This window comes from Neofelis nebulosa, chromosome 2, assembly GCF_028018385.1.
Source record: "Neofelis nebulosa isolate mNeoNeb1 chromosome 2, mNeoNeb1.pri, whole genome shotgun sequence".
NCBI classification, from domain to species: domain Eukaryota; kingdom Metazoa; phylum Chordata; class Mammalia; order Carnivora; family Felidae; genus Neofelis; species Neofelis nebulosa.
This window is the reverse complement of record NC_080783.1, coordinates 129,987,265-130,008,741: the sequence shown is the minus strand read 5'-3', so window position 1 is coordinate 130,008,741 and position 21,477 is coordinate 129,987,265. Positions and strand designations below refer to the sequence as shown.

The 21,477-nt window shown below is 42.2% G+C and overlaps 1 protein-coding gene across 1 annotated transcript in view; it reads right to left on the bottom strand.

Annotated features, from left to right (window-relative positions):
• VAV3 (vav guanine nucleotide exchange factor 3) overlaps window positions 1-14,019 on the bottom strand; it is a 362,499-nt gene extending 348,480 nt beyond the window's left edge. Inside the window, exon 1 of the mRNA XM_058716351.1 lies at window positions 13,702-14,019. Within this exon, the coding sequence (XP_058572334.1) occupies window positions 13,702-13,905 (204 nt within the window). The 5' untranslated portion in view covers window positions 13,906-14,019. The remainder of the gene's footprint in view (window positions 1-13,701) is intronic.
• Between the last annotated feature and the right edge of the window lie 7,458 nt (window positions 14,020-21,477).

Genomic DNA, 21,477 nt, shown 5'->3' with positions numbered 1-21,477 from the left:
TACAGGTATGAAATGGATGTTAACCACAATTATGACATTCTCCCCTTAAATGGGGTCTCTGGAAGCACCCAAATTTTCCATGTTAGTGCTCATCCTGAACTCCGGAGATTTCAACTCCTGCTTCTTCCTTACTGAGGAACTGCTATATTCTACTGAATCCCCAAGTACAGTTTACAGGAAAACACAAGGTTTTATTTTCAAGTACTCTGTCATTATAAATAATCTCAACTCAAGCATTTCTTGTGTTGCTGACCATGGCCTAAGCTTACTAACTTCCTTTAGCCAACAAATACCTTTTCACATTTGAAGGTCAAATGCCAGGGAATTTAATACTTTTCTGCCAAATCTACATTTTGTAGTATCAGTAAGAAGCAGAATTATCCTTTCTCTGTCAGGCACCGCACACATGATTAAGTTATATTAATTAATCCCCACCCCCCCCAACCCCCTTGCAAAAAAAGGCTTGCAAATAGCAGGTGCTGTAAGCTGGCTGCAAGAGCGGACAGGCAGCCTTGTTGCCACTGGGAAGTGAAAAAGGTGACAGGTTTCTGGTTCACTGGTGGATGTTCATTCGAGCACACCACTGGGGTCTGGAGACCACAAACCAAGAAGAGTAGGTCTAGCATGCAGTGCCCAATTTCTCAGAATCAAAGTTTTGATAACACCCGGTCCTCTCTGGGCTTCTAACTTATTAAACACACACTCTTCAAGACCCAAAACTCTCTCCCAAGAAAGCAGCAATAATTTGTAAAGTTTGGGACAGTTGCTACTTCTAGTAACAGTGGTCACCATCATGGTGAGTAAATGGGACAGACTGAGGATAAGACTCAGGAAGACTGGTAATGATAAAAATCAAGTGAACTTGAGGGACTGAGGGAGAGTTGGGGGCTCAATGTCTGGGATTTAGAGAGCTGGAGCCTCACTGGGGGGAATAAGAAGCCTAGAGGATCACAGAAGGCACTGCAAAGAGGTGACATACACAGCAGCTGGTGCAGTGAGGCTGGGCAGTAAAAACCCACTGGTGAGCAAGCTTCTCCAACAGCTCTCTTCAGCTTAGAGGCAAGAGCAGGAAAGCCAGTGGAGGAGGGCACTGCAGGGTGGGGGTCACCGGTGCATGTGACATCACAGAAGGTGAAGGGAACTGGGGATGAAAGTAGAACGTATTGGAGCAGGACTCAGGAACACGCAGCTAAGAACAAATGGATCAAGGAAGGAAGAGGTATCAGTCAACTAAAGAGCACTGGGAGGATACTGAATGGTACACTAGGTATGAGGGAATGAGAGGTAAGCAAGTCAGGAGCTTCCAGACAGAGCAAGAACAGGCTTTGGACATGGCTTTAGATGCCTATTATGCAATCTGACTATAGTCTACTCCCTCAATGTTTAAGATATTCAAGAGAATAGTCCATCATCTGATATTCCAGGCCACACACCAAAGTCCTATGACTTAATATCTTCCTGCCAGGTGCAAATGGTGCAGCCATATTCCAGTATGAATGCTATGGAGGATATTCCATCACTGCTCAGAGTCACTGTCCTCTTGGGGACATCACTGAGGTCTGAATGTCTTTGCACATTCTTCGTCTCACACACACTCTCCCCACTCTGTTTCTCAAGCCTTCTTCCTCTCCTGTAACCACTCAGGTCTCTGTCCTCTTCCTGGTCTCATCTCGCTCACCCAGCTGCATGCACTTCTGCACCTGCCTTGCAGCATCCAATGACTTACTTTATCCTCTCTGCATTCTTGCAAGACCTGACTCCAAGGTCAAATCTACTTTCTTCCAGCCCTACAAAAGCACAAAGTTCCTAGGATTTAGCTTTACCAGTGTCCTGCACATAGGAGGTACTGGACAAATATCTGTGGAAAGGACAGAAATATCTTGAGCCATGCAAACACATGAACATGTCATTCCCTGCACATCAGCAAAATTAACAATGCGTCCAAGAGAGCATTACCCCCTACCAAGCATTTGCTGTGCTCATTCACTGTAACTCCGGTCTCCCATCCCACCCCCTGTTTTATAAGGGCATGTCTGAAGTAAAATCCATGCTGTACAGACTAAAAGCCACACAGGATCAGGGACTGAGTTTTATTTACCTTTAAGTTCTCTGTTTCTACTACAAAACCTAATATTTAGTAGACAAATTGATGACTTAATGAACTCATATGCACAAATTCCCATAAAAACAAAACCAAACTAAGAGCTATGAAATTACCAAAAAGCAAATAATCGTGAACTAATCTGACTCTAAAATAAATGAAAACCGGTTTCATTATTCTAGATGTTGCTGTTCTAAATGTAGTAAATTTCAGTGCAAAATAATACAATGTAATTTTGTACTTGCAGGGCAGGCCTTGCTTTTTCCAAGCATTTTCCTAGTCATTTCCTCATGCAATTCACCATCTAACCACTCAGCTTGGTAGCAGGAATGGGAAATTTCACTGCATTTGGAATTAGGACAATTGGACTCAAGTCCTGTCTTCACCACTTCCTGTCTGTGTGACCTTGAGAAAAGTCCTTTATCCAGTACACATTTCAATTTCCTTCTCTGTAGAGCGGTGATAAGATCTTGTTCTTCCTGGCTCTTAGACTTAGGAGGATCAAGGATGTGGGAGAGGAAGAAGGAAATAAAATCTTGCTGAATACCTACTATGCCCCAAGCATTTTACAAATATTATTTCTCACCACAACCCTGCAAAGTAGGTTTTACTATTTCTTGCCTTTAATATGAGAAATTGGAGACTCAACAACTAAAATAATTTTCCCAAATTTATCAAGTGCCAGAGCTGGGATTCAAACATCTGTCTTGTCCCAAAGCTCTCTTCATGAAATTATAATGCCTCCTTAATGAGCTCTAAACATGTATAAAAAAAATTTTAGCTGCTCTTCAGCATATTACTGATATGTCAGTATTTACTGTTCTTGCTGTAAGTATGGAAGGCAGAGAAAAAGAAAAGCAGGTATTTGGTAAGGCCACATGTTAGAGACAGACTGGGCCTCTCATTCAGGTCTCCTGACTCCTGGCCTAAAGCCTTTTCATTAAACCATATTGCCCCCATGCTCCCAGGAAAAGGCTGCTGACATTAGTGCGCACAGTCATGATGCTTGTTTATTCAAGCCAGCTGTTACTGATCTATTTTGAGACAAGTACTTTGAAAATCATGGAAGGTGAGTATCAAGTGTTTCATTGACTATTCCATATTAATTGACCCTTTAGAGAACTCCCATGTGAGTAGCATATCCTGCTGGTTTCCTGTTAAGCAAGCAACTCAAAGGCTAACTACAATTCTTGCAACACATATTTTGAAAGCACACTCAGAGCAGTACAAAATACAATTCTAAAATAATTTTATACAAAAAAATTATCTACTTTTCTGTTCATGGTTCTGTCCACTAAATGCTGAAGATTGGGGGAAGGCAGAATGCAAACTTGCGACTAGCCTTAATATAATGCAGGATCTGTGTTAACAGTTGGGGGGGGGGCAGGGGGTAATAGAGTATTCTAAATAACAGCTAATAGGTGTGAATTTACAAGAATGGTTATAATAATGAAAGGGAGAAAAGACAACCATTTGAAAGCATGTCATTTAAAACAATGGTGTTCCTGCTGCCCAGGGAAATAAACATAGGCCTGCAAAATACCACGTGCTCAGGACCAGGTGTCACCAGGCACAGTATTAAAAGGCCAAAAAAGACCAGCTACACTCATCCTCCTGCTGTCTCATTTACCTTTCCTCAGTTTTTCTACCTGATTTTATTTCCTTTCACCATCTATACCTATCAGAGGTCTATCTCCCATTTTACACTGCTTAGGATGACAACTGTATAAAATTAACCAGTTGATATTCAATACCCTGAAACCAAAACTATTACTCAATAACTAGTATAGAGATACTATTATTGATAACCACAAAACCAATCTGAGAACATTCCTCCAAGCAAAGGCTACAAAAAAAACAATGGAGGGGGGTGTCGGTTCACTGCAATTCACATTCATATGTACCAATAGCCTTACTAAAGGAATTCAGTTTGCTTTTAAACATTCTAATTCTAATCTTGTCTTCACCACAAGACTGTTCAACAACTACCTGTTAGAATAAGTTACTAAACTCTTAGCCTTGAAGAGTAGCTACCTCATGAAGATAAGTGATTGTTTCACATTGGTGTGACAAGGAGATATTTCATGGAAGGTGTAAACACTCTGCCTTGTATGTTTCTGCAGAAGTAGTAGTGACAATCATAGTAAAAATCATTCAAATTTATTGAGTATTTGTTATGTGCCAGTCACAGAGCTAATTCATTCATTCAGCCCTTACAGCCACAGTAGGGGGGCAGGTTCCTGTATTATGCCTCTTTTAGAAATGAGGAAGCAGAAGAACAGACAGGTCTAGACACTTTCTTTAAGTCACTCAGGTGGTAACTCATGAAACAATGTTATCTGTTGTTAGTAATGTCACTCAATGAACACCCGTTTTGGTTTTTTTTTTTCAATGTTTATTATTTAGTTTTGAGAGAAAGAGAGAGAGAGAGAGAGAGAGAGAGAGAGAGAGAGAGAGAGAGAGAGAGAGAGAGAGCGCTCATGGGTGGGGGAGGGTTAGAGAGAGAAGGAGACACAGAATCAGAACGAGGCTCCAGGCTCTGAGCCGTCAGCACAGAGCCCAACACGAGGCTCAAACCCACGGACCGTGAGATCATGACTTGAGCTGAAGTCAGACGCTTAACTGACTGAGCCACCCAGGTGCCCCACACGTTTTTGATTTTTAATGACACAGTGCCAAGTACATCTTATTAAAGATGTATACATATATTTGAAAAGGTAGTAAACAAAGTCATCATTTCCCATCCATCCATGAATTTACTTTATGCCTATTTGGGTGTATCATGTATGAGTCCTGGTGTCAATTTCTAGAGATGTACATAAATGAATAAGCCTATGGCAGCCTCAAGCAGGTCACAGCCTGGAAAGGGCCACAAAATACTCCAAGATGGTACAAGGAGGGCTATGCTCCACCTGTGTACACTATACAGTGGGGCACAAAGCAGCAGATGATCAGCCAGGGGGACTCTTGAATGGAATCTTCAATCACACAAATAAGGGCATTTCAAGCAGAGAAATGGGCACATGCAGTAACCCAGGACATTTAACAGCACAGTTCATTTGAGAAGCCACAAAAAGTTTACAAGTACAGAGTGGAAGAAAACTTTGAGAGGTGGAGCAGGATTAGACGACAGGTCCTTGCATGCTTACTAAGGAATCTGGATTTTATCCCATTGTCCATAAGGAATCATTGGACAGTTATAAGGAGGTTGACTGACCACTTGCCCCAGTAGTTCAGGTAAACCCTAGGAAACCTCGGTCACTCTCCATCATCACACCCAATATCCAAGCAAGCTTTTGCAGCTCTACCTTGAAAATACATTCTGAATCAAATGAGGGAAATAACAGCACATGTGCATTCAAATGGAAAGGTTCAGCAGAGAACTGAAGATGTAGGAAAGTATGGGGACAGAGTGATGAAGGGACTGACCATGGCTGTGGGAACGCTGATAATCTGCCCATAGAACATGAGAGAAAGCCCCATCTATAGGCACAGATGCAAGAACCTGAGAATCTGAGGAAGCGATCCTCTGTTTTCTCAGTTGAGCAGGAAGCAAGGTCACCAGAAGAGAGGGAAAAGTGGAGACAAAGGTGAACGGGTTTCCACAAGAAAAGGTACCAAGGAGGTGGGAGGATGGGCAAAATGGGTGAAAGGGAGTGGGAGATACAGACTTGCACTTGTGAAAGGAGTAAGTCACAGGGATGAGATGAGAGGTATAGTATAGGGAATATAGTCAATGGCATTGTAATAATGTTGTATGGTGACAGATGGTGGGTACACTTGTGGCAAGCACAGCATAGTGTACAGACTTGTCCAATTACTATGCTGTACACATGAAATTAATTTTGTCAACTACAATTAAAAGAAGGAAAAAAAAAAAAAGGTACAAGTGGTCATCTGGGTGAGTCTAAAAGTGAATGGTCTAGGGCAGTTCCCAAACTTTTTGGTCCCAGGATGTTATTACACTGGCCATTATTGATCAGCCTCAGCAGCTTCTGTTCGTGGGGGTCACATCTATCAACATTTAACATATTAGAATCTTCAACTGAGAAATCTTTAAAGTATCTACAAGCCCATAATCCATGGTCCACCTCAGCAATGACATCAGTGGCGTCATGCAGCCTTTGAAAAACTCCACTATACACCTGCGAGAAAATTAGAGAAAAGGCAAATCATGTCTTAATTATAAAAAAGACGTTTAACCTTACGGAACTCCTAGAGTTATCTATGGCCCTGCCAGGAGTCCCCAGACCGTCCTTTGAGAACATCTGGTCTAGAGCACTGGGTAAAGCTGGGTAGCCTAGGTGCCTGCTGTGGTTAGGGATGATGAATTTAAAGTGAGAATAGTCTGAGTGATACAGGTTTTTCCTCCATCAGATCCAGCAGCCAAGTTGCAGGCAGGAGTAAGTGGAGAGCTGGATTTAACCAGGGTTGCACTTTACTCAAATGAGTATTGCAAATCAAGAGAAACTGGTATCATAATGGCTGCAGTATTTAAAATCAGGAGGAAGGAAATGAAGACATGAAGGCAGGGAAGAGGTGGCAGGAGCTCAAAAGTTTGTTGGAGTTTAGGTATTAGAATAAGCCAGAAAGAAAAGAGTAGTAGTAGAATATGACACTTGACACTGAGAATACAAAAGGTAACTATTAATAGTTTCTAACTCATCATTTAAAATTGAATGTACTCCCTCTCCCTCTGAAATCTGTACCTCCTCTATATTACCCTCCCTCCCAAATCCCCCCAGAAAGAGAGGCTCATCCTAGATACTCCTGACTCTCACTGCATTGAAGAGTCCCCAAAGCCTTGTCCATTCCAACTCTCCATCATGTCCATCTTTTTGTCCTTCTCTAGCCTTCCTGTCCTGCCCTTTCTCTGCCACGGCATTCACCGGCCCCTCCCTCCCCTGACTGAACTTCAGCAGCAGCCCTGTTCATGCCCAGTTCTGCTCCATCAAGCTCACCCTTCACTCTGCTGGGGGTGAACTTTGCACAATGAAGTTCATCATGTGATTGTCCGCACTCCATCCATGAAATGATTGTACCAACAGAGGTGGAGGTGTCAAACAGGCAGGTACAGGCTATGTGAATTTGGAGTCCATCGAGGTACGAAAAGTAGGTAACACTACAGTGACGTGACAGGATACAGGAAAGAGAATATGAACAAAGACAATGAAAGAGGCAACTCAAATTTCCTCAGAATGTTTAAAGAGAAACCAGCAAAGGAAACAGGAGATATTAAGTCATGAGAGAATGAGGAAATGTGTAGTGTGGTGGTAATCAAGGGAGTTTCAGAAGCAGCAGAAAAGGCCATGTTAAATGCCATAGAGAGTTTTAGAAAAATAATTTTGAAAAGGGTTGTATTTGAAAATGAGGAAATTGGTATCCACACTGAATCAAAACTGCATTACTAACATGATATAATTTTCCCCACCAAAAAAACAAAAAACAAAAACAAACAAAAAAAAAACACCAAACTACTTTCCCATTTTCCTCACCCTGGTAGGCATGGGATTACACCTCACCACCAATAATGTCTCAGCATTTTAATCCTTTATCTCAGGCTCTGGTTCCTAGAGAGCCCAGGTTAAGCCATCAAGTATCCTACAGAACCAGTCCTTAAGATGCCTTAATATGCCTTAACATTGGTATCAAGTTTAGCATTATGCTGACAGATTATCCAAAAGAATAATCTAACAAATGGCAAAGAGGTTAGGGACTTCTGTGAAGCCATGACATTATTTTGAACTGATTGACCAAAACCGTAATAGAGCACAGCACTCTTTTTGGACAACGAACGCCATTTTTCCTCCCTTCAGTATAACCCAATCATCTTCACACAGCACCATCTGGGGGGAGTATAGGCATGTGTTTGGAATGTACACCTTAATGCTAAAACTAACATAATCATGGTTTTTCAAACTATGTACAGTTATGTATAGCAAAAATAGAGTTCTCTTTGCCTTTTTTGAAAAAGTAGGAACAGCATTAAAACCCAACTGCAGGTTAATAGCCTGGAAGGAAATCCTGGGGACAATACTAGTATACTCTTTTAGAAATGCTGTATCACCAACACTTGATGCTCAAAGATTAAAAAAAAAAAAAGAAAAAAAAAGAAAAAAGAAAACTAACAATGACTGAGAGGAAATGGGGATATGGTATTCAGAAGAGGAGCAATCAGTGAAAATTTTTAGGAACACAATAAGTTTTATATTTTCTTATACACATTTTTTCACACATACATATACAAGACTTCCATATGATAAAATTTATCTAAATCTAAAAGAGCTCTTTTAATAGGTATAGAATTAAAATTCTACTGGACAAGAAAATAACCCTCTAGATCTCTTTTCCCTAAAAGCCACCACCGTAGCAACAATACTCCTGGAGAGGGGTATAGCCCTCTGTACTGATCATCTCCTCCTACCTGTTCTTCTCCAATGGGGTGTTTGCCCATCACACACCAAATCTGTTTCTCTCAAATCACCAAAATATTTCATTTGACAGTCCATCTTCCATCCTTGTTTTACTTCATCTATCAGCAGCATTGACATGTCTGCTCACTCTGTCTCCCAGAAACACTTTATTTGCTTGGTTTCCTGAAACCACACTCTGCCGACTTCCCTCCTGCCTCATGGCCATTCTCTCTCAGCTCCTTTTTGGTTCTCATCTTTCTACCCTTGACACACGGGTAGGCCCAATAGCTTATTCCTTTGACCTCTTCTTTCTAAACACTACTTTTTGGGTGATTTCATCCAATCTCATGATTTTGAATACCACCTATACCCGACTCCAAAATTCACGTCTACATTCCCAACTTCTCCACTGCCTGCTCAGTCTCTCCACCTACATGTCTACAGGGCATTTCAAACATAACTAACTCCAAGTCTCCCCCCTCCTCGAACATCCACCCAGAGCCATCCTAGCTCTAGTTTTCCCCATCTCAGTAATAGCAACTCCCTCTTTCCAATTTCTTAAACCAAAATTCTGGAGTCATTCTTGGCTCCTCCCTTCTCATACACATAATCTGGTTCCATCAATAAACTCCTAGGGCACCTGAATGGCTCAGTTAAGTGTTCAACAGTTAAGTGTTCAACTCTTGATTTCGGCTCCAGTCATGTTCTCATGGTCATGAGACTGAACCCTGCACCAGGCTCTCTGTTAAGTATGGAGCCTGCTTAAGATTCTTTCTCTGCCCCTCTCCCCCACCCACACTCTAAGATAAATAAACATTAAAAAAATAAAATAAACTACTGCCCCTCCCTTCAGAATATATCCAGAACTTAATTATTTGTCACCATCTGCCCTGCTATCACTCTGGTCAGAGTTGCCGTCATCTCTTGCTAAAGTGACTATATGAACCTGACGGCTTCCATTCTTGCTGTTCTACAGCACAGTGGCCGGAGTGACCCTGTTCAAAGGTAAGTCAGGTCAGGGGACTTCCCACTTCACTCAGAGTGAAAGTCAAAGTCCTTACAATGTCACATTAGGCTTAAAAAGCTGGCTCCTATTTTCTCTGACCTCATCGTGACCACTCTTTCCCACACTCTCCTCCAGTCACAATGGCCTTGCTTTTCCTCCAGTATACCCACCATTTAATTGACCTCGGGACCTTTGCACTTGGTATTCCCTTGCCAGGCATATTCTTCTTTCAAAACATCCATATTCCTATATTCCTTCATTCTCTTCAGGTCCCTGCTCACCTGTTACCCCCTCAGAGAAGCCTTTCTTGACTACCTTCTAAAAAAAAAAAAAAAAAAAAAAAATCAAATTATATTTTGCTCTAGTCCCTTACTTGGTTGAAATCTCTTCATATGACATATTACATAGCCATTTCATTTTTTATTGTCCATCTCCCCCACTAAAATATAAATCCTTTCAGGGCGGGGATTTTGTGGTGTTTGTTTATTGCTCCAAGCCAGTATCTACAACAGTTCCTAGGACACAGAACCAGGTATTTGTTGAAAGAACCCTGGAAGCCTGAATAATTCATTTTAAGACAATTCAAAGTCTACCCATACAGGGGCGCCTGGGTGGCACAGTCGGTTAAGCGGCCGACTTCAGCCAGGTCACGATCTCGCGGTCCGTGAGTTCGAGCCCCGCGTCGGGCTCTGTGCTGACAGCTCGGAGCCTGGAGCCTGTTTCCAATTCTGTGTCTCCCTCTCTCTCTGCCCCTCCCCCGTTCATGCTCTGTCTCTCTCTGTCCCAAAAATAAATAAAAAACGTTGGAAAAAAAAAAATTAAAAAAAAAAAAAAACAAAGTCTACCCATACCATACACAAATGGTCAGTAAATTCAAATATATTATCATCCCAAGACATAGAATAAAGAAAAATTTTAAGTTACAAAACAGTAGGATTAAGATAATCTCATTGATAGATCTCGGGGCCCCTGGGGGCTCAGTCAATTAAGCATCCAACCCTTGGTTTCAGCTCAGGTCATGATCTCATGGTTTGTGAATTCAATCCCCACATCAGGCACAGAGCCTGCTCGGGATTCTCTCTTTCCCTCTGCTCCCTCCCCTGTGTTCTCTCTCTAAAACAAAGAAAAATGAAAAATATATACATATATTTATATGTATTTTTGAACTGAAAAAGATCCTCCTCCTCCTCCTAATATAGCAAGACTAAAAAGACGGGTAGCACAGCCAGGAAGAACAATTGGAGACTGGGATCCCATTTATATTCTATTTTGAAGGATTATTAATTTAAGACCTCAAGATTCAAACATATAATTGAGCAGTTATTTGCAGGGTTTTTTAATGCAAACAAGGCAGAAGGCTAACAAGAGAATGGAAGAAATCGCACTCATTGGAGATAAATACTCTTATCAAAAGGGGCTACTCACTGTATAGCCTGTTACAGGATAATTAAAAACAGCCAATAAGCAAAACATCAACAGACTAAAATTCCCTTTGTCAACATCTGTTCATCACAGTCTCAAATGTGACAAAACTCTGAGGTGAGACTTTATAGTTATTTCCTGGCTTGGAAGATCATGTGCTATAAAGAAATTCAAATTAATATCATCTTCAACAGAACCTAAATCAGGTGGACAGAAGGACTCGTAGACACTAGTAATGGCAAAAGCCTTTATAGTAATGACATCTCTAAATTCAGAAGAATAAAGTCTGATGGGATGCAGGTCAGGATTTCACTGGGTTACCAGGTTATTTACCATACCATGAATACTGCTGATGGGGTAGGAGCCTTAGAACCAGAAATAGAGAGGTCTGCCCAAAGGGGTTTATGGACCTTACAATTGTTTTAAATTTTTCATTGTAACCTTCTAACTCTTTATATGACAATAGCAAAAAAACAAGAAAATGTTTTAATTTTACTACTAGTGAACACCTATAGGTGAGCACTGTAGGCATGTTAAATAGATCACCTTGTTTAATGAAACCGTTAATAAGTGTCACTTAAGGATTTAACAACAATCTGTATAATACAGACTCAGCTGTTCAGCCACCTTCTCTCTCTGCAAAGTGGTCAAGAACCAAGAAGGAAGCCACAACAGACATCACCATATTCAGGCAGTAGCCTCCCAGGGTTCACTTTTGAGAAAAGCCCTCACTCGCAGGACATTACAGAGGAAACTGCATTGAATTTGGAACCAGAAAGCTCAGGGCTGGACAGACTTAAGAATCCAAAAGCAAAATAGCCTAAGGAAAGCCATTTAGCTGTTTACCTCATTATAACCCAGTAGCTTATCTGATAGCACAGTGCTGTAATTCCTTTACAGGGCAAGGATCCCGATGTGTTCACTGTGGTACCCCCAGTAGGGATTTCAGTTCTCAGAGCATCATCTGTGCTCCATTTTCATTAGTGATACTTACAATGATTATCCTCAGTCACCAAAAATTTATATTACAAATATATTCTACAAAGACCAAAATTACATTTGAAAATATTTTCATCCATTGTTAACAATCAAATAAAGGTTAGAAGATCAAAAGAGGGAGATTCTCAGCTGCCCAGAGAGATTGATTATGGAGAACAACTTATTGAACAGCCCCTGAGGGTTCCAGGAAACTGAAGTTTCAGGAAGTGCACACAATACTGTATTCCCCGCTGGTGGGCCAAGCCATCCTGACCCACACTGCCTCCTGAGGCTACTGGCCAGGTGGAAAATAGTGATCTGTAAACTCGATAGCCAAGTGCAGCTCCAGTAGAACTTTGCTCAGAATAACAACTTCCAGCTTAATGAAAATGTCTGTTAACCCCTTAACAGGATATCCAGAATTGAGACAACTTTGAAGAGGTCCACAGAGTTAGCAATCACCACCCAGGATTATGGGAAAGTATGAAATAATTTATCCACTTCTGAAATCATATGGTTCTCACCACTTACAAGCCTGTTTTGTCTTGGGGACTGCTAACCAGCTGACTGAAGGCAGATAGGATAGGCGAGGAATATAGAATTTGGGGTGCAGAGGGCCCCTGATGAAACACCGACATCAAGAAGAAGAGATGAATGTGTGTGCTCTAACTTTAAATCCACAATTATTTAATCTTATGAGTCAATTATACTGTAAAAGGCACTGTTCTAGTTGCTAAGTGGTTGAGACTATCATTCAGGAATAGTGATAAAATGTCATGGAAGGGGGCTCCTCCTCCCTGTTAAGTTGAACGTGGTTTTTTATATAATGGGAAAAAGCAAAGAGATGTGCTGAACCGTGTTCAAGATCTGTACGCATGGAAACTTTCTGACGGGACCAAAAAAAAACTACTATTCCTCTGAGCCGTGACTTTTGAGTGGACTCGGACGCATGCAGCCTTCCAGAGTTGTTTTTAACCCCTCGAAGAGGCACCGCCAGGCAAAGCTCCAGCCACAGGAGCCAAGCGTGCACCAACCACACCACCTCAGCAAGCACCGAACGAAGGAAAAGCAGAAGGTCTTAGCGAAACCTGTTTCCTGTCGCCGCTGAGAGGCTGGACTCGCTCCTTCTCACATGGCTTCGGAGAAGCTGTAAACACAACCTCTCTGGCCAGCTGGCCACAAGCTCCGGGGGCTTTCGGGAGCAACCGCTGCACGGTGCTCCCTTTTCCTCCCTTTGACCAGTGTCATTCCCGTACAGATAACGGTACCGGAACGCCCTCCACTTCCTAGAGTCATCATTTATGTCATGGTTCCTCTTTCAAGAAAACATGGGGACGGCACGCAAAGCAAAAGAACAGAATTTAAGAGCAAAATCACCCCCATCATCTCCCTGTATCCCTCTCCATTGTTACTATAAAAGAGCTGGAGCAAATTCCTTTTGTTGTCCTACACGCACACACACACACGCACACACACACACACACACAAAAGTAGGTGAAGGGCACCCTAAGACAGTTTATTTTTTCCCGCCTCGCAGAAAGCCTTTACGAAATCCTCATTACCGTCTCCGGACGCAAGACTTCAGCATTCAGCTGAAGACCTAAACCACCCAAACCATTCCAGGCCAAGGTACAAAAAGCTGAAGCGGTTCCCAAAGCAGAAGGCTGGGAGGCAGGGCAAGCTGAGCGCACCTAGACGTTTGCATTTACACAAAGAAATTAGCCGGATGATTAATGGGAGATGCCGGCTGGAGGCGGAGGCGCCCGCGCCGGCTTCCTTACCTGGGACATCTGCGGCCTCAGGTTGATCTCCTTCAGGTTGATGGAGTGCGCCCGGAGGTTGTTGAGCAGCTGGCAGAGCAGGACTCCATCGCGAAGGGTCTGCGCCAGGTCAAACACCTGCGCCGAGTCCCAGGTCACCCGGTGGTTGGCCGGCAGCACCTTGCAGTGGATGAGCCACTGCGCGCACTGCTTCCAGGGCTCCATGCCCGACGGCTCCGGGACACGGCCCGGCCGGGGCAGGCGGCGAGGATGGGGCCGCCGCCGCCGCGGTTCCTCCGCGCCCCGCCGACGCCAGCCGCGGCCCGCCGCTGCCCTGCGGGGGTGCGGGGAAGCAGGCGCCGCGGCGGGCGGGTCGGGGGCTCCGCGCGGGGCTCGGCTCCAGTCCCGGCCCGGCTCCTCCGCCGCCCAGCCGCCGCTGCAGCTAGACCCGCGCGCTCTCCGTGCGCCCCGGCCGGCTCGGCGGCGGCGGCGGCGCACAGGCTTCCGACTCGCGAGCCCGGCGCCGGGCGACTGAGCATGCCCAGCGCGCCGGCCGCTCTTGCTGCCGTCTGCGAGTCCCAAGAGGCGCGGTGGGAGAGCGCCGCCGCCCCGGCCTGGGGTCTGTGCCCGCGGCGGGAAGGGGGGGGCGCCCAGCGCCCCCTACCACTAAGAGCCCGCAGGTGTCCAGGGAGTTTTCCCTCGGGCTGGCTTCCCGGTTTGGGGAGAGTGGGGCTGAACACTAATACAGAGGGGTCTCCTACTGAGACCCCTCGATGGCGACAGCAAATTTTTTAAAGGGTCCGAGGGGAGTAAAGGATTGTGGCCCCTGGACTCCCCAGAGAAACGAAAAAAGGGCCCAAAGCATCTTGAGAGCGCAGTGCTTAAAGTTTTAGAGATCGTCACCCCCTCACCCCTTTCTGTTCTAGCCCCTGAATTCTCTTCCTAGAGATAATTACTGTTTCTCCAAGTTAGTTGCTGGTAAGGATGTTTTGGCACCTTGAAAGTGTGTGGGGAAACGCCTGCGGGAACCTGCCCCTAACCCCTGAGCCTATTTCGATGCCAGGTGTTTTTCACTTAGACGGTTTCCCTCTAAGACTCGTAACTGCTCCTCGTCGCAATCCTAACGCTTTTCTGATCGCAAAGAAACCTTCGGGGGAGAAATAGGCGGGTGAGACGCCCCCGGAGCGCAGGCGGCCACACTGCGCATGCGCCGGTGAGCCAGGCCCAGGTGGCTGGGAGAGCAATTAGCATCAGTCCTCAGCTGCGCGGGTCGGGCTAAGATCTGAGACCCTTAGCAAAGTTGTACTGTGTCCCCCCGAAACTCACAGCTGACTCAAGCAGAGCAGTCACATTTCTTAAATCCTCTGGGGACTCCTAACTGGGCCCCGTTTACTCCCGCTGCCCCTCAAAACCAAAAACAGTGTTTAAACTATTCATGGCAAGATACCACCACATTGAAATCTTACTGTTTTATATAAATGTGGTTGGGGCTCACCCTTTCGAGACGTATCCTTTGGAAATTTAAAAATAAAAAGTAATGAAACCCAATAGGTGGGATTTTAGATTTTTTTTTCTATTGTATTACATTTCCGTAGCTCAAATTTCTATTATGAACCATATTAATTTTATAAAAAAGGTCAAAATGCTTTTTAAAGCATATCTGATCTGTTAAGGACAGGGACTGTGTCCTTTTCCATTAGCCTGTGAAAATCGTAGCACACTGTGTACGCTGAGCATTAAACAATAAATCAGCCTGAGGATTTCCTTTCCTCACATGCATCCTTCCCCAGCAGTTTCCCCTTGTGTTCAACCCAGATTACATCAATGGCACCATGTTTCCTAAACTACAATTTTGGCAAATAAATCATACTAAGCTTTACATATCTTTAGAAACAAAACCAACACATCTGAATCACCATGTAATACACAATCTTGAATAAAGAGAAATTAAAATGAAAAAGAAGTTGCACTTGAAAAAGAATAACAAGGTATAAATTCCATTTCAGGTAGCAATGGATCATTCTTGGGTTTTGTAGGATATTTCCAAAGCCCAGGTAATATACACTATACCAAGAGGCAGACCTGGGTTTAGAGTTTGAGCTCGGCTGGTTTCTAGCAACATGACCTTGAGAAAATTACCAAATTCCTCTAACCTTCAGTTTCCACGTATGTAAAAGGGGAAAAATAATACCTCATAGTGTTGGCAGAATCTAATGATACAACGCCTTGCTCTTCAAAATGCAGTCCATGGGCCAGCAGCAGCACCACTCAGGAACTCGTTAGATATGTAAACTCTTGAGCTCTACCCCCAGACCAAATGAATCAAAGCCTACCTTTTAACAAGATCCCCAGGTGCTACATATTTACGTTAAAGTCTGAGAAGCACTGATATAATGCATAAAACGTGTGCTGCCTAACACTTAGAGCTCCATAGTCATTAACCAATAGCCTTGAGTTCACAGATAGGCAGCAATGACCAAACAAGTTCTATTTAACTTTTTTTTACAATTAATATATACTGTATCATAATATATAATATGACTTCAAAATATAAAACCAGAGAGTAGAGAGAAGGGCAAGAGGAAAAGATATGGAAGGCCTAGAAGGTAAGGAGGCTAGAGAAATAGAGTTACTCAAGCAAACAAGGGGCTAAGTGGCAAAATGTGAATCATGTGGAACTCATTAAAGTGTCAGAAATTGGGCAAGAACAAAAATGACAATGGGCTTTTTTGAGCTGTCAGCCAAATTCCTTTTCCTTTAAAATCTTACCACCTAGTGACAGTGAAAGCTGGGAGATAAGGACTAAATTCCATCAGTGGCACTCTTTGCTAGTCCAGCGCCCCAGCTTTCGAGTGAAGGCCATTCTTGCACGTGTAACTTGTGACTAGGACTCAGCGGACCCACTGCCCTGAGGCCTGCATTAGTTCCTGAGGCACATCCACACTCTACCATTTACTGAATGCCAAGCCCTCTGTTGGCCACTTCACAAACATTAACTGCAAGTTAGATGTTCCCCTTTCCTAACAGATGAAGAAAGGATATCAAAGGCATTAAGCACCCTTCTTCTGGGTTACTAAGCTCTCAAAACAGGGTGAATTTGGGCTCCACATCTGTGTTGTTTCTATTCAAAGCTGCTCCCCATTATAATAATCACTTTAGTGAATTTAATTACTAGTTTAAATCTCTCCCTACTAGACTGAAACACCTTGAAGGTAAGGGTGGTGACTTATTCATCTCCACATTCCCAGAACTAACCTTGGTGATTGGCATACCATAAGCGCTCAATAAATATTAGTTGAGTAAGTGAGTAATGAGTGAACAAATGAGCCATGTTGCCTCTTTCTACTCTCTCTGTCCTCTCTTCCTGGTAGTGAAAAGATCAGGAAACATTCATGGTGTTACTATCAGGCCACATGAAGAGAAGGTCTGCTCCATCCTGTGTGTCTCGCTAGCCTTTCTGGGCCCTCCAGCATATCAGGCGCCCTTTCTTCTCTCTCGCATTGCTCTGAACTTTGGATCTTTGCTTCAGCCTTACTTAGTATAAAAATGGGAAACAGTATGGGTGGCATCTGAGCTTCAGGAAAGACAAGACAGCAATAGATGAAGGATATCACACTCCAGGTCTCTTTCCACGTTCAAAATTACCCCATAATCAGAAAGTAAGGATTAGAGAATTCACTAGGTTATGCATCAGTCCTAACATACCACAGAACTATAAAGTAAAGGAGATGGGAGCCACATAAAGTCATTTCTTGCTACAATCTGTGCTGTCACTCAGTCTTTGCCAATTTTTTTCTTTTTATTCTTTCAACTGTTAAGTTTACAAAAGCACTAAGATCTACCACCAAGAAATTCTGAAACCTAAATTTCTTATTCCTTATTTTATTTGTTTTGTATCACAGAAGTGAATCACTGATGCTATAAAGCATATCAAAGGTAAATCGATTTGCAGTGCTTAGGTGACTCAGTTGGTTAAGCGTCCAACTTCGACTCAGGTCATGATCTGTGATCTGTGAGTTCGAGCCCCACATTGGACTCTGTGCTAACAGATCGGAGCCTGGAGCCTGCTTTGGATTCTGTGTCTCCCTCTCTCTTTGCTCCTCCACCACTCACACTCTGTCTCTCCCTCTCTTGAAAATAAATAAACATTAAAAAAAAAGATAAAATCTATTCATGAAAGCATTAAAAAGGCAAAAACAGAAATAATGTAGACTACAAACTGAATTCCAGACTCTGTCTGTTGGGTTAATTTTCTTCAGCTACAATCAAATGTAGTTTTGTTTCACAAACATTAGGGATGTAGGCTTTAAGTTTCTAGTAATGATAATGTTTTAAAATAAACACCAAAGAACCACTGCAAAGATAGGATGGGTTAGAGTGACATTTCTATAACAACCATTCTTCTAATAAATATGAATGTAGGTATTCAAATAAGTGTTTAAATATTTTTAGGTATAACTGAGCAAGATCTCATTAGGATCATAGGATTTTCTTTTCTCTTCTAACATGTTTAAGCCCTGGTAATAATAATTACAACAACAACAACAACAACCATGATGTTGATGATGAAGATAACAATGATGATAATGGCCCTTATTCAAACTGTCACTTAGCATCTAACAAAAGAAATTTACGTGAGATAATTTATGACACAGATAGGCTCCATAGAAGCAGCCTAAAAAGGAGCATAAGAACATGACTCAAAGTCTTTGTGTTACAAGGGATAGACCAATAAAATGCTAATTAGCTAACTCATGTCCAAATAAATGAAAATATAAGTGTTCTCACTCTCTCCACTGTGGATACACACACACACACTCACACAATGAAGCTCCAAAGGTTTAATTCACCAAATGAACCTCACCTCAGCTGCATCTTCTGGTTCACATCAAACATGCTGCAGCCCTCACGCCCTGGTTAGACAACAGTCCACTGTGGAACATTAGCAGTAACATGTGTACACATTATGTTTTAAATATGACTGAGAAGGCTGGACTTGCAGGGGAAAGCTCACTAGCTAAAATAGCTATGTGATCAATTAGGGGCCTTGATCTAATTTGTGGAACATTTCAATTTTATTTGGGTGTTGATATAAATAAATTGTCAAAGAAAGAGCTCTTCATACTGAGATGGTGAATATCAAAATCCAATGTGGGAAGCCTGTGGTGTCCCTTTTTCCAAAAAACCCTTATTCATATCACGATCATAATACTGAGTTAGTTGTAGAATAATTATCTAAGTGTCTGACATCACAACTACCAGCACCTTCCCTGAACCTCCACCCTGCTCCTCTTATGAGCTCCTCAGGAACAGGGAATAAATATATCTAATTCATGTCATATCTCCGGTGCCTAGCACTTAGTAGGGGATGGGTGGATGGACGAATGAATGGATGGATGGGTGGGATGGATAAATGAAATGAATAGGATATAAACCACATGATGATAGTAATTCTGAGAAAGGAGAAAGCAAGGCTAAAAGTTCCATTTGCCATTTCCACATGTCACCCAGATTTATTCCAGCCACCAACAATGTCCTTGGGAAAATAAAGCAATACTGCAGGACTGACTGACTTTACCCACGTGAAGAGACTACAGGAATACTAGAAAGTGTCCCATTCCCCATTCCAAATAATTCAGAACACCTATTTCATTTATTTTTGTTTGAATGTTTTTTAACAATTAAAATCCATTGTCACACAATTAGGAACTACCTGAGAAAGCTAATATATTTACTGATGCCTGATATAGCAACAGCTACTATTTATTGAGTTCTTAGAAGCACTGACAGCTAGCTATTGAACTATGTGCTTTCTATGCTTCGTTTTATTTGATTATCGTAATCTCTCTAAGACAGGTGCTATTATTTATTTCATCTTATAGATGAGGAAACCAACACTAAAGAAGCTCAACTGTCTTTCCTAAATTCAAGCAGCCAGTAAGGGGCAGAACCAGTGTGAGAACCCAAACACTGTGATGCTAAGTTACACACATATCACTGTGATGCCATTCTCCCTCCCTGGAGACTGAAGGTACAGAGAGATTCCCAAGAGCAGACTCCAAAAAGATGGCTTTATACACAGCCAAGTTTGAATGCTCCATGCCTATGCAAACCCAGTAACAAAGTACAGTTTCAATATTTACATAAATGAAATTCCCTTCTATTGCCATTCAAATATCAGGAAAAGAAGCGAAATCTGTTTGATACAGTAATGTTGTTTTAATTCTTTATTTGTTTTTTTAAAATATTCCAATTTTGGGGGTGCCTGGGTGGCTCATTCGGTTAAGCATCTGACTCTTGTTGGCTCAGGTCATGATCTCATGGTTTTGTGAGTTCGAGTCTCACATCAGGCTCCATGCTGGCAGGGCAGAGCCTGCTTGGGATTCTCTGTCTCCCTCTCTCTCTGGCCCTCCCTCACGCCGTCTCTATCTCTCAGAATAAATTAACTTAAAAAATAAATAAATAAAATATTCTGATTAATGTGTTTTAAAGTTTGTTAAGTATTCATTTATTCTTTTCAGATGTAAGGCTTTTGTTTTATTTTGTTGTGTTGTGCTATGTTCCAGAATGACATGAGGTTTTTTTGTTTTTGTTTTAATCTGGGGGGGGGGGTGGGGAGAGGGGTGAGAGGGAGATTTAGAGAATCTTAAGCAGGCTCCATGCTCAGCATAGAGCCCCACACAGGGTTCAATCCCACAACCCTCGAATCATGACCTGAGCTGAAATCAAGAATCAGATGGTCAATCAACTGAAACATCCAGGGACCCCAACATGTGATTTTGAAGTTTAGAAGGTTTAGAAAACTATCTTTTTTGATCATCAGACCCACAATGACAATGCGGGAGTGATTTAACAAGAAAGCTAGCCAGTTTTGTGGGAAACTGACATGAGAATGCTAAAAAGCACCAAAATAAAAATCTAATGTGCCTTATTAACCTCACACATGTGCACCCAGACAGACATTCTCCCATTTATGTATTTTCACAGACTGTTTATGCTCTACTTTGCAATCCTGGCATTAGGTTACCTGTAAAATCACACACTTGTTTTTATTGCACACACAAATACAAAGGGAGTCTCACTGTCAGCACTAGAAGAACACCATGTATCCGGCCAGAATGAAAATACAATAACCATTTCTGTTTCAAACTGTTTGGTTTGTTGCTGGCCAAACTTTTAAGTTATTCTCACAGAAATTTCCTAGATTTAGGAAATAATTCATGTGTTCTTCCTGCTTTCTTCTCTCTTCTCTCTGACATTTCTCAGGAACTAAAATTTAGGGCTGTTTAGATCATAATATAGAATTAGGGTGTAAGAAAGAAAGGGATAAATCTAAGGAAGACTGCTCTGAGAGAACAACGATAATTGAGATTATTTTAAAGAGAGAGGAGGATGAAATGGTAGACCTAAAAAAAATAGGAAAATTATTTTCATGTTTCCAAAAAATGAAAAACTATGATTCACCAACAATGAAGCAACAGAAAGAGAAATCAAGGAATCAATCCCATTTACAATTGCACCAAAACCCATAAAATACCTAGGAATAAATCTAACCAAAGAGGTGAAAAATCTATACACTGGAAACTGTAGAAAGCTTATGAAAGAAATTGAAGAAGACACAAAAAAATGGAAAAAGATTCCATGCTCCTGAATAGGAAGAACAAATATTGTTAAAATGCCGATACTACCCAAAGCAATCTACATATTCAATGTAAACCCTATCAAAATAATACCAGCATTCTTCACAGAGCTAGAACAAATAATCCTAAAATTTGTATGGAACCAGAAAAGACCCCG